The sequence below is a fragment of the Erithacus rubecula genome, assembly GCF_903797595.1.
Source record: "Erithacus rubecula genome assembly, chromosome: 13".
NCBI lineage: Eukaryota > Metazoa > Chordata > Aves > Passeriformes > Muscicapidae > Erithacus > Erithacus rubecula.
Window position 1 is genome coordinate 7,231,638 of NC_136665.1, and position 13,772 is coordinate 7,245,409.

The window sequence follows — 13,772 nt, forward strand, 5'->3', positions numbered from 1 at the left end:
GCACAATAGCTGGAATTTTAAATTGTCTAAATTCTACATCTATCTACTTAGATTAATTCAGGAATTGTGTATGTGGTCTAAATTGTAAAAATTATTAAAGAGATGGATTTCTTACTGTGGCACGTGTTATACCTTGCAGATACTTGGTTACTTTGACTATGCTTTCACAGCCATCTTTACAGTTGAAATCCTGTTAAAGGTAATGCATTGTTAATTGCTCCTTGTTAGCTCAAAAGCAGCTTTAGCAATAATGTTTGTAACTTTTTGTTTACCTTCCAGATCCTAGGGTATGCAGATTATGTCTTCACTAGTATGTTTACATTTGAGATCATTTTGAAGGTAACAGGTTGTTAAAGGAAGCTTGTTTAAAAGGATTTTCCTTGTGTGTCACCTGCCAAGAAAAGGCACTTGAAGTGTTCTTCGCCTTTTCTCTAAGCGATCAAAGCTAAACTTTTTTAAACTAGAGGATTTTTTATTTGACAGCTCCTCATAGTTTTGATTGGTCATTTTTTTACCATTGGATGCATGAAGAAGCTGATTTTTATCATTACATCAGTTTAATAATTCATTTTTTACCCTTTTTAAACTTGCAGTTTTCAGAAAAAAGGGAAAAATAAATCACTGCGCATGAGCTTTTCCTTCTCCTTGCTCTGACATTTCTGAAAGAGATAATCAGTCTTATAAGGAGGGAGCATGTAATTTCTCATTTATTTTGCTGAACTATATCCACAGAGCTAAAATAGTAGATAACTATTGTCTTGCAATAGGACTTGCAAGATATCTTGCATTTATCTATCTACACACTAAGTTACTTTGCATTTATCTTGGGCATACATTTAAATTCACAGACAGGCATAATTATGCTTGCTTAAATGTATTACCCATGCATGAGCCAAAACTGACATTTTAATGTATAGTTTGTGTACTGATTATTAAGAATGTCTATTGGGGTTACTCAGATTTTCAGTATACAAGATTTACTCTGGTAAAAAAATAAATAACCAATGACTGCATTCATATGAAACAAAATGCTGAACAAGGAAATAAAATTTTCCATTGGAAATTGGCAAAATGTTTTCTCAGATATTTACATGTTTCATGCCATGCTTATTCTCACCACAAGTTTTAGGTTGAGTAGCCCTGATTTATACACTTAAAAATTACTGGCACACTAAGAATCTGTACATAAACTATGCATTTCCAGTTGAAGATTAAGCTTAACAAAATCTCTTCTCCCAGCTTTTGCTCATATTGCTGTGCATACTCTTCACAATGCAATTTGATTAATACTAATTGGTGCAATATTTGGGCTGTTTACAAGATAAGCTGTACTGTAAGTAATAGACTGTTCTTATGCTTGTGAATTTTCTCCCAGGCTTAACGTTTATCCCCTTATTTCACATTTTAAGCAGTGAGAAGCTTGCTATAGAATTGATTGTTTGTAGCACACTAAAATAAATATCCAGGGGTTTTGCTGCTAGAGAAAGGCCAAACTAAAGGAGAGAATGAAGTATTGGAAAGAGCTGTAATATTAAATCAGACTAGTTCCCAACTCTGAATTTGAGAAACCATAAAAATATGTTACCATTATACCTGTGGCAGAAGAAAGTAAACTTCCACATGCTCTGAGCAGCAGGTTCTCCAGCTCCTGCAGTTCCATTTGTATTTTTCTAAGAGGCAGAGGAATTATAAAGAACAGGATAAAGAGGCATAACTGGATGTGTTAAGGAAAACAACATTCTTGCAAATTGTAAAAGATTTTGGCACTGAGCAATTTATGAGTTATCCAAGGGAAACAGGAAACTCTAGAACTTGGGCTGCTGAAATCTGGAATTGTAAAGATTACAAGGGAACAAGAAGCTACATCACAGCCAAAAATGTTGATGCTTCTGACTCTGGTTTCTCCAGGAAGCTCTGTAGTGCATTCACACATAAAAGAAAATAAACTGTACCATACAAATGTAGTGGGCAGTCAGACACAGAGCCTGCTTTACTAACATGTCTCAGATTCTGGCTTTGCTTGCTTGTGGCTGGGGCCTTCCATGTCCTCTGCTGTGCTTCCCACAGTATCCAAGCTGTACAGAGGTTGTGCTCTGCAGGGACAAAATGCAAAACTAGACCTGCAGTAACAATAGCATTCCTTAATTTCCAGGCACAAAACGTGTGAAACTGAAATTGGGATAAGCAGAGGCAATGTTATCAGCTGTAGTGAAGAGAGTTGTACAAAAACAAGAATTAAGCCAGAATAACTCTCAGCATGTAGGGAATCTCCCTGTGCTCTTATTGCTCTCAAACAAGGATTCCTACATTGCACATTGTTGAGGGTATGAGTGAGGATGTGAATAACAGAAGAGCTGCAACACCACTTCAAATCATTTGAGAATTCTCTTATGTAATACCTGCATGACATTGAAATTCACTTTATCACTGTTTGGACAACTTGGGAAAGGTGAAACCATCAGAGCAAAGGTCAGGTTAGGGATTTGTGCTTTTTTCCTTCCCCTACTGTGCTGATCTCACACCATTTAAACTTGATAAAGAGTTCTAGCAATGCTTCCACTGGGATTTGTGGTGATTGAAGCATGTCTCCATGTGAAGATGGGGAGATATGTACCCCACTTGTACTGTAATGTCAATTATTGACCTAATTTTTGTGGGAGTCATTACATGAAGCTTTGTGTGTTGCTCATATCACATACAATGTAAATGGGTAGTTGTAGATAGATGTTAGTTTGGTATTCAGGGTTATTTTAGTGTTCACCTCCCACCAATTTTGATGAGTTTAGGAGTACTCTGTGCAGCTGTAAGTGAATGAGATTAAGGAGATCAATTAATTTTTGCTTCCAAAAAAATGCATCTTTCCTTTGCAGAGGTTCAGCCTTTACTGGTGGTGATGGTTTGCTGTGCAGAAGGCCTGGAAATGTCTGCACACTGAGTAGGGATGCAGTGCACTGTAGCTTTGCTCTACATTGGGGAACAGCCCTAAAAGCTGCAGTAATCTGCTGTGAGGAGAAGTGGAATGAAATCTCTTCCCTACTCCTTGAGGGACAGAATAGAAAGAAAAGGGATTAAAATACACAGTCAGCATGGGACATTCTCTAGATGGCATCAAATTTTCTTGCCTGTGGAAGACAAGGAATAACTCAGTACACAGGCTCTGTAAGAGGATCTTGAGGCTGAAGAAATTAAAATTCATGTGACTGAGCTGACTACAAGGTGTTTTTCAACGGTGTCCTTATTTTTGTTACGACTTTTTGAGTTTCAGTGTTTCAGACTTAATCCATAACTATGGAAAGCAAGTGCAATATTCTCTTCAGCTGGTGAGTCTGTGCACCTAATGGTTTAATTGGATTTCTCTGTGCATTTTTTAACTGGTACTTACTACCATTATGGTAGGAAGTCTAATTCATGGATTTAGGAGTCAGATCCATCTTTGTGAAACCCAAAACCATCTACCCAGGTGCTGGCTGCAGCCATAATTAATAGAGCCACTATCACTGGCTCCTAATGAAACCTGCAAATGATGCAAGATCCACTTTATAAGATCTTTTCATTTAAATATAGGAACAGAAAACAAAAATTTTGAGAAAGCCCAAAAGGAACAGCAATATTTGATATTCCCTACAGAACAGCAAAATTTAAGGACTTCTGACTACACAGAATACAAAGCATCTTTTGGTTGTTCCAAGTACCACTCCTGTGTCCTATAAGCCAAAGCTAAACAGCCTTGATACTGCCTTAGGACAGCCTGGTTCTGCTCCTGTTCCAGCTTTGACTCCCAAGTGTTTGCAGTACATTTTCAGCTCCTTCAATTCTTAAGACAGTATGAATAATTAGGAGTCAGGATTTGGACCCTACAGTTTAGTAAACACGGAAATCTCAAATGTTTTTTGTTGCAATTTTTCTAACAAAGGCCAAATCAATTCTTACACAAAATAAAACATTTGTTGACATCAGAAACAATTAGCATATTTTTTGAAGTTGCTTGAGCAGAATTTTTCTGACATAAATGAAAGATTTAATGTATGTACAGGGATTGTTTTATATATCAAAGGATTTTAGAAAGTGAGATAGTATTGTATGCATTCACACTCTAGGCAAGTGTCTTGTAAACAGCCTAAATGTGAATTTGAATAAATTGAAATATAGACTAAGCGTGTAACAATTCTATTTTTAGATGACAGCTTTTGGAGCATTCCTTCATAAAGGGTCCTTCTGCAGGAATTATTTTAATTTGCTGGATTTGCTGGTTGTGGGTGTTTCTCTGGTATCATTTGGGATTCAGTAAGTACTATACTTATAATGTGAATGATTTATTTTTGCTCTGGGGTTTGATACTGAAGTGAGTGTTTCAGCTCCCTTTGTTCCCCCATGGTGTGTGGGTGTGCAGTGTCAGTGCTCAGGGATGGGGCTGGCATTTCATGGAGAATGTTGTAATTCATTACTAATATGGGTTGGAAACAAATTACTACTTCCCACAATTGCTAAGAGAATGAGGAGGAGCACCATGTGTGGTGCAGCAGGAATTTCCTGGGGCTTCAGGGGGTTTAAATCCCTTCTCTCCAGCTATTGTCACATCTGCAGTCTGATTTCATGAGCTTGGTTTTTCAGTATTGACCTGTGGGGGTATGGAACTAGACAGTGTTTGAGGGGGGAGCATTGTTCCTTACTCAGGACTATAAGTGGTACTGGAGAATTTTTTGTTTTGTTTTATTTGTCAGGCTAAACACAGTAAAAGAGTCTAAATGTGCTTCTTGATTCATTGAGTGGCTTTTCCATATTAAAAATAATCTGTGAAAGCCTTAGTGAGTTAAAGAGAGCAGGGGAGGGTGTCAGGATGCTGCTCCCCACTCTGAACTTTGCTGGAACCAGAACTCCTACTGCACAAACTTTCAGTTTCAGAGTGTTCTTTAAAACACTGTGCACTCTCACTTCCTCAAAATGCTGTCCTAGCTACTCTTACAGAGAGAATCAAAGTCATTTGAGACCTTTTGATTTCAGGGTAGTTGGAAATTGAAGGATTCATTATTTACAGAATTTATACAGTGTCTTAAAAAAACCTTGTTAACACTGAAAAATACTTTGGGGACTGTATTGTTCCATTATAGTCTTAAATGAGCTTGTGAGCTGTGCATTAAAAAAAGTATTTTTATGGCATTTATGATATCAATACTATTTTCTAATAATAAAGTATCAATAAAGAATAAAAAAATCCTGTATATATATCTTGAGAGTTTCAGTTGGAGGGCTTTTTTCAGATTTCACATTTCAGGAATTTGCAAGGATATTGTTATTCTGTTACACATTTGGTTACCTTAACAGTAACAATAAATTTTTTTTTTTTCCTCCTAGATCAAGTGCTATCTCAGTTGTGAAGATTCTCAGAGTTTTAAGAGTCCTGAGGCCTCTAAGGGCAATAAACAGAGCAAAAGGACTTAAGGTGTTTATTTTTATTTTCTAAGTTATATTTTCTATTGACCTGATCCTTCAATCCTGCCTCAGGTAAAAAATCCTTGCTCAACACAAATTCTCTACAGAAGTCCACAGAGCAAGGACAGAAACCAGTTCCTGATTCTTCAACATATCTGGTGTTACCCAGCTGGGCTCTGCCCACAGTTAGAGCAGTTTGTGTGTGGAGGAGCTGCCACTGAGAGCAGATTTGGACTGTGATGAACCAACCCATCCGTGCTTTTTAGTTGTTTATCAGTATATGCCTATGAATGTAATGGCATTTCTATGTAATTTCTAGCCAGTTGGTGTTGATGGGTCTGTATCAACAGACACAGATAAATTTAGAGAAAAAGTCAAATTGCTGTGTTAGGTGTAATGCTGGCAACAGAAAAATAGTATTTTTTAAAAAGAATTCAGAAATTACATTTATGATATGTAGTCCATAACAAATTGCATTGAAACATATTTTTTTCTTTCTTTCTTTCCAGCACGTTGTTCAATGTGTCTTTGTGGCTATTAGAACTATTGGTAATATCATGATTGTTACAACTCTGCTGCAATTCATGTTTGCTTGTATTGGGGTGCAGCTGTTCAAGGTAAGGAACTCTCAGAACTTGCAGTGCATCAAGAAAACAAAAGCTGAATTGAGTTCTTGGTGGTTTGAGGCTGGAACTGGGCTGGTCCCATCCCGAACCAACCAGTATAAAAGCACGTATTTTGCACATTCTGCATTTTGTCATTGCTTTTTGTTTTTGTGTGTAGGGAAAATTCTACAAGTGCACTGATGAGGCAAAGCAGAACCCCGAGGAATGCCGGTGAGGAGATCTTTGCTCTAAGAATGTGACACTTTATGTTCTGAATAACTTGAACTCAGTATCTGTGTCAGGCATTTGGGGTTGTGTGAATTGGAGTTGTCATCTGAATTCCACCAGAAAACACAGGCTAGCAGGGAAATCAAACACAGGGAGGCAATATCAGCACAGCTTTGGGCAGTGCACTGAGCAGCTCTGAGGTCAGTTCAGTATTTCACTAATGGTTTTTTTCCCCACAGAGGGATTTACATCGTTTATAAGGACGGAGACGTCGACAGTCCCATGGTCAAAGAGAGGGTCTGGCAAAACAGTGATTTCAACTTTGACAATGTTCTGTCTGCTATGATGGCCCTTTTCACAGTCTCCACCTTTGAAGGCTGGCCAGCGTGAGTGGGTTCTCCATGTTTGCACTGCATTGTTGCAAGAGTTGCATTTTCCACAGCAATTCATTATCATTTACCTGACATTTTTGCGCAATAAAGCAGTTTTAAGTGGTGGTGCAAAAAGGGAGGAAATTAAGAAATCTATTATCCTGAATTTGTGCACTTATCCCTTATTTCAGGAAAAGTAAGAAAAGGGGAACTTTTAAATATTGTTTGATTCCCAGTTTTGCTGTATTTGCTATAAGGAACTACTCCTTAATTCTAATGGAAGTAACAATTTTAGATGCTTATCCATCAATAGCCCTTAAATAAGGCTAATTTGAAAGTTTTAGTCCTTCAAGTAAACCTTTTACTAAAAAATCAGCAGGACACTTATAGAGAAGCCTAGGAAGAGCTAACTGCCACTCACTGTTTCTCTAAATGAGAAAATTTTATTTGGGAAAATAAATAAATAAATGAAAACTACAACCGATGGGTCATGAACTTAATTCTTTCAGAAAAAAAGGAATATAACAATATGTGCTGTGATTCTTCTGGTTTCTATATTCTTGCAAACGCTGTCGGTAAATAGAAGGTAACAGTGAACATCAGACCATTTCTCAAACCTGTCCTCTGAGTTTGCATATTTTACTATTTTCTCGTTTTAATGGTAATAAAGATAAATTTTTGTTTGTTTTTCAGGCTACTATACAAAGCCATTGATTCAAATGGCGAGAATGTAGGACCTGTATACAACTATAGAGTGGAGATCTCCATTTTTTTCATCATCTATATCATCATTATTGCTTTCTTCATGATGAACATATTTGTTGGTTTTGTGATTGTTACATTCCAAGAACAGGGAGAACAAGAGTACAAGAACTGTGAGCTGGACAAAAATCAGGTTAAAATAAATTATGAATTCTCAAGTTTTGACAATAGCCTTTTTTGTTTGTGCATGAAGAGCTTCCCTTCTGCTTTGGGGCAGAAGAGGGCACCAAACACATAGCTTAGTATTTATTAATTTGTGTTTTTAACTATCTGGGTGTATATTTAACTGGGTGTTCGTGTTGTTGTACCTTTCTGTGAGCCCAACCCACCTGTGTTTCTGTTGGGAGTGGTGTCCACTAAGCTTGTTGACTTCCTAGCATCTTCTTTTTTGGTGGCACATTAATAAGAATACAACCAGGTCATCCTGAGGCAGAGATAGGTTTTACACTAAGAACTGGAAAATAGTTTTTGTGTTCTGAATAGTCTGAAAGTGTCCAAAGTTCAAGTGTTCAAAATGTTCCACTTCTCACCCCCATTTATTTAGAAATTCACAGGGGATATTCAGATTAAAATTACAATAGTCTGTCCCCATTTGCAGTTTAATCCTTTGACTGAGAAACTCATAAGTCACAATTTTTCAGGTATTTTTGGCTGACTGTAACATACTTTATTTAAAGAAAGCCAAGCATGAGATTTTAGCCAGGATTCTTACTACACCATGTGCCCCTTTAGTCAGGGTCTGTAAGAATTCCTCCAGAGAAAAGTAGGAGGCCCAGCCCTGAAGATTTTGGGCACTAATATATTATGAGAAGAATCCATGATTTTGCTGGACAATTTAACTGAGCTATTACAAGTAACACCTCCTCAGTGTTTATTTTGCTGACTCTAGGGTTTTGTGCTACACAGTCCCACTGGTGGTTGAAAAGGGAGTAAAGACAAAACAGTTTATAGATGACTTAAGAATCCTGCTAGTACAATACCCTTACATACTATAATATATTAGTATATAAAGAAAGGCAAAACCCTCCCGAATTTCCATGAGCATTATTTGATCTTTGCATGTGTCTGAGCAGTGGTTAGAGACAATAAATAATCAAATAAAGATTAGTGAGCTCCTAGTGCACTTTATTAATGCTTAATAATAAAAGCCCTGGATCAAGTAGGCAGACTGGCTTTGAGAGCTTTATGTAGCAGTTTTAAATCACTGTATTAGCAGTTAAGTGCTCAGCTGCTGAGAGTTGTTGCTGTGTTTGTTTTTCAGCGTCAGTGTGTAGAGTACGCCCTGAAGGCACGTCCCCTCCGTAGATACATCCCAAAAAATCCTTACCAGTACAAGTTCTGGTATGTGGTGAATTCTACTGGGTTTGAATACATCATGTTTGTCCTCATCATGCTGAACACCCTTTGCTTGGCTATGCAGGTAGGAAAAGCAGAAACTCTCTTGAAGCTGTTGGCATAAATTGAGGGGAAGGATATGGATGATATAGTGCAATTTGTGTTTTTTATGAAGTAGAATTTTAAAGAAAGCATTTCTGATCACATTATGTGACATGTTTAGTTGTCTCTTTCTTTTCCTAGTATTTCAGATTTTTGTAAGAAAAAGCATGGTTTGAGTTCAGTTTACAGAACCATTCTGCTTTTTTCATTGAAGTTGCATTCACTGTCCCCTTAGAAATTACCTCCTACACACTGTGTAATTTTGTGACTACCATACTTTGAGCTTTTTAAGCAGGTGTGACACGAGCTTCTGTACTTCTAAAAGCCTTGCATATAAAACCTGAAAATATTGTTATCTAATACTCCTCTTTTGAGGAAACAATCTTCTCTCTGGAGATTCCCTTAGGATGTTGAGGAATGACAGTTTTGTTCTGCTCAGTGCCTTAACAGAATAGATTCAAACAGTTCCATGCTTGGCCAGAGATACTCAGTTGATCTTCCACCTATATAGATGTGCTTCATAAATTTTACCAAAAAATGTTTTCCTATGCTGTGTTTTTGTCAACTTTGTCTTAGGCTGCCTTGCTTTCACTTAATGTTTTAAAGCCTTTGTTTTTCTAAGCATTTTATTTTTCATTCACAGCACTATGGACAGTCTAAGCTATTTAATGATGCAATGGACATAATGAATATGGTTTTCACAGGAGTGTTCACTGTTGAAATGGTTTTGAAACTGATTGCATTCAAACCCAAGGTAAGTTTAAGATATGATTTGATTAGGTCATCACCACAGGAATTAAGTATAATGATTTTCACACTTGTTGTATATTACTCAAAGAACAAAAAGAACCAACATTTCCCACCTTTATCTATCAGAGAAATTTTAAAAGAAATGTAACTCCAGGAAATGAAATGCAGATATCAGAAAAAAATCTAACAAAGTGGTTGATGAGATCTGGAATATTTTGAGGTAATGAAAATGTCCCTTTCTAAATCAGATAATTTCCTGTTACAAGCATTACCACATCTCCTCTTCTGGGTACTACATTCATTACTTGACACTAATTTAATCTCCAGTAAAGACCTGTATCCTGTATAATTTCCTACTCTAAAATGCACAATAATTTATTTAATTTATAAAATATAGCCAGGCATTGCAAATATACAAATTAAAATTAAATATGCGATAGCCTTTTTAGATTTTTGTTTTCAGTTACATGTACATAGTATTTGATAGAAGGCCGCACACTGGGTGGTTGATTCCTTGTTTTAAAGGGACACTGTCAATATGAATGATGCAGACACATTTTCAAAAGTAGATTTGCAAGAGAAACTGGTAACTATAATTGAAAAAAAGATAAAACTCCTATGGCAGCTAATGCAGCCTTTTTTTTTCAGTTCTCATACTGCATTTATGGAGTGCAGAAGTTAATGATGAAAAAACAGCCTGATTTGTTTTTAGTACAATGAAATTAATGTTTATTCTGGGTTATGTAAATAAGTAAAACGTGTTCACTTGCTACACTTGGAATTTGAAAAAATCCAGAGGAACCATTTGAAGTTTACTGCCCTTACCATCCCAGACTGATAGTTTTTATTTTCCATTGCCTCCTTTCAAAGCAGCCAGGAGGAGTGCCTGTGGCTGGCTGTGAGCTGAGGAGCAGCCCTGGCTCCCTGGGCAGCCCTGCCCTGCTCTGAGCTGGCTGTTCTGCACTCACAGCTGCCCAGAGCTCAGCCTGCAGCAGCTCTCCAGGCTTTCAGAACTGTTTATTCAGCCTGAACTGGGCACTGAGCCTGCCTGAGACACCTGGTGTAAAGGCAGCTCTCAAAGTATCTGCCTGCAGAAGTGAGGGAATGATCCATCACTTGAATGTGGTGTTGAGATGTGAACTGTGGAGTTGGGGGTGAATGTTTACCCGCTCTCCCGTGGTCTCGCTCTGCACTGTCCAGTCCATTGTACCTTTCTAATGAACTTATTTGTATTTTTGTGTCAGCTATCTTATTTAAATGCTAAGGGTTTCACATTAAGAATAGCACCAATAAGAAGCCCCAGAGGAGATAGCTCAGCTGTGTGGACCACAGTGTCATGAGTATGCTGGTTGTGTTTCCTGATCTGTATTTCCTGTTCTATATCCTTGTTTTGCACAGAGGACTTTGCTGCATTTTATCATCTGCTTTTTGAAAGAAGATTGTGAATCCTTGTATGGTTCTCCATGCACTTGTGACTGTAGTCAGAAATAGCAGCTAATGCCAAACACAGTGGTCTGATCATGAGTGTACAAATCACAGTGCTCCATTTGTACTGTGGGCTTCCTACTCGTTAGCAAATGCAATGTCTCAAAACTGGTCTCTAAGACTCTGTACAATTTGAGTTTTAATTCTGTTGCAACATGATTTCTATCTGACTGGATGCTTTCACTCTGAGACATCCCTGGATCTGAACCCTGAGAGTTGGAAGGGCAGACACTGGCAGGCCTCATTTCCTGAATTTCGGTCCCCCATAGATGCAGAACATCTTAAACTTTTTAATTAGCAGGACAAGGTTTAAAGACCAAAATAATCAGACTTTTGAGCAGGAAGGGAACAAAGTATATTAAAGGTTGTTCCTGTTATTCTTTCGAGATTGTAACCTTTTACATTGTCAAATACTCTTTAACGAAACCTATTGGAAATGCATATTACATAGTTCATTAATAATGAGAAATCAGGTAGCAGCCTTCAGCAAAATTTTAATATCTTTAATCTAAATTTCAAAATAGATGCATGTTTAAACCAGCCATCAATTGCTTTAATTCATATCAAGGTTTAATAATAGTAGGAACAATCTGAAACCAAAGTTAATGCTTTACTTTAGGGTCCATGAGGGAAGACTGATAAATTTCTTCTATGTATATCACTGGTGGGTGGGTCTCTTAGGCTAGTCTGACAGAATAAAGTTTTATTTGTTAATTTCATGCATTTTAAAAGTTATTTCAGAGATGTTCAAAGCATCAAATAAAAACTTCATTTAACTTTGTAAAAATAAGAATAGATAAAACCTGTCAGTTTTTATCTCATCTGCTTGACAGTGTCCCCTTAATATGTTGACAAAAGTCCTGTGAAAATGGTGATCTTCTGGTTTTGCTGGTCATATAAACTTTAGGCTACTATAAATTATTGATGCTCTTCCTGTGATATTGTGTTGTGTACAACCAAGGCACTGCAGGCTGCCTTCCAGCTCTGAAATGCACAAACCTGGAGAAGTGCTCAATAGTGCAGGTGATGCAGAGTGTCTGGAACTTGACTGGGAGATTGGATCACACAAAGCTTTGCAGAACACAATGAGGCCCTAAACTTTCCAAGAGAGCATTAAAGGACTAAAATATTTATGTGGAAGATTTATGGAAACTTATTTTGTTGCTAATTCTCTATGCCTACATATTCCCCAGGATTTCTGATTTTTGTCCTTTGGGATTTCCAATGAGCAAATTAGCAAATTTAGCAAATAAGCTAAAAGAACAGGTATTTTTCTTCACATTTGCTAAAATTCTGTAACTCAGCATGGTTCAGTGCCTTTCAAAACAAAATGCAGCTATGGAATAAAAAAAAATTCCATCCACACATACTGTATGTACAGCCTCCTGGTAGCCAGTTGTTGCTTAAACTTGTAATGATTTTCCATGTCGTTTTACATCAGATTTTTGTAAGAAAAAAGGAAAGATGGCTAGTAAGTGAATTGATCTTGGGTCCTTGCAGTGGTGAAAACAATTTATTTGCATGATGTTTATTTGCTGTGACTTGTCCATTCCTCCCTTTTCCAAAACCATCTTTATTTTCTCTTAGTTTTTTGTTTATTTGTATGCTTTTGCTTTACATATTAGTTTGAACAATATTTGTCTATACTGATGGAAAAGGTTTCATAAAATAAATAAATGTGTAAATTATTTTAGCTATAAAGTGTTTTAGCTGTATTGAATCAAAATGTGATTTTTTTATTTCAGTGCTTTATCTTTTAGCATGTCTAGCAAAGTAACTCTACAGCTGAAATTCCTTTATTTGGAGGACCTTTTTTGGTCCACATTGCAGAGGAAGATGGATAGCACAGTTCAGGATGGTGCTGATTATGTGTTTGCTTCTTGCCAATAGTCTCTTAATTTGTGTATACATAGATGAAATTATTGCTATCCTAAAATCAAAGAAGATACTTAGAAATTAGGAATATAAATGATCAGGAAGCATATTATGAAAGCAGCTCCCTTTCTTTGGTTGGCAGCTGCTAATCTCATTAGGATTATCAATTTCATGACTGGGGTGATTCTTAGTAAAACATTGGGAATGCCTTGTTCCCATGAGCAGGAGGAGTAAGGAAGGAGGAGTAGGGAATTGGGCAAGAGCTCTTTGGAGTGGAGGCATTTCTTCAGGAGGCCAAATCCACAAGCACTGGCTTTTGCCCAAACCTGGAATTGATGGTTAATCTCAAAGAACCAGAGAAGTGCAAAGGGCTGTGAAGAAAACAATACTCTGATATATTTTCCTCTTACAGCCCCTTCCTTAGACAAAGGAATGCTTGTAGCAATTTGTGTTATAAAAAATTAGAATAGAAACATAATGAGCCTTTCCTGACCCTGCTTCCTCTCTGAGAATGAAATGTAGAGCTATTGTCTACCGTAGCATTTCTCTCATAGTCTGCAAGAGCAAATTCCCACTCAAATTCAGCCTTTTTTCAAATATTAGTGCACTCAGGTGCATTACTGTAAACTTGAAATTACTAGAAATTCTAACAGTTTAAAATCTTGAAAAAAATTCCAGTCCAATTCTAAAATTGGTTTTAGAACCGATTTAGCTTTTCTCTGCTAACAGCTCATATAATAACTTAAACTACTCAGCTAAAACATTATCTTAGAGCAAACAGTGTAATAAAAGTGTAAGTAGATATAAGGTTAGATTAGCATGTTTGTGA

General features: G+C 37.0%; 1 protein-coding gene across 1 annotated transcript in view; it reads left to right on the forward strand.

Moving 5' to 3' along the window:
* Positions 1-13,772, forward strand: part of CACNA1D (calcium voltage-gated channel subunit alpha1 D) — a 165,356-nt gene that overhangs the window by 109,276 nt on the left and 42,308 nt on the right. Inside the window, exons 21-29 of the mRNA XM_079316836.1 lie at positions 140-199; positions 4,178-4,284; positions 5,353-5,440; positions 5,940-6,047; positions 6,214-6,266; positions 6,503-6,649; positions 7,328-7,529; positions 8,658-8,816; positions 9,477-9,587. Coding sequence (XP_079172962.1) covers positions 140-199; positions 4,178-4,284; positions 5,353-5,440; positions 5,940-6,047; positions 6,214-6,266; positions 6,503-6,649; positions 7,328-7,529; positions 8,658-8,816; positions 9,477-9,587 — 1,035 coding nt within the window. The remainder of the gene's footprint in view (positions 1-139; positions 200-4,177; positions 4,285-5,352; positions 5,441-5,939; positions 6,048-6,213; positions 6,267-6,502; positions 6,650-7,327; positions 7,530-8,657; positions 8,817-9,476; positions 9,588-13,772) is intronic.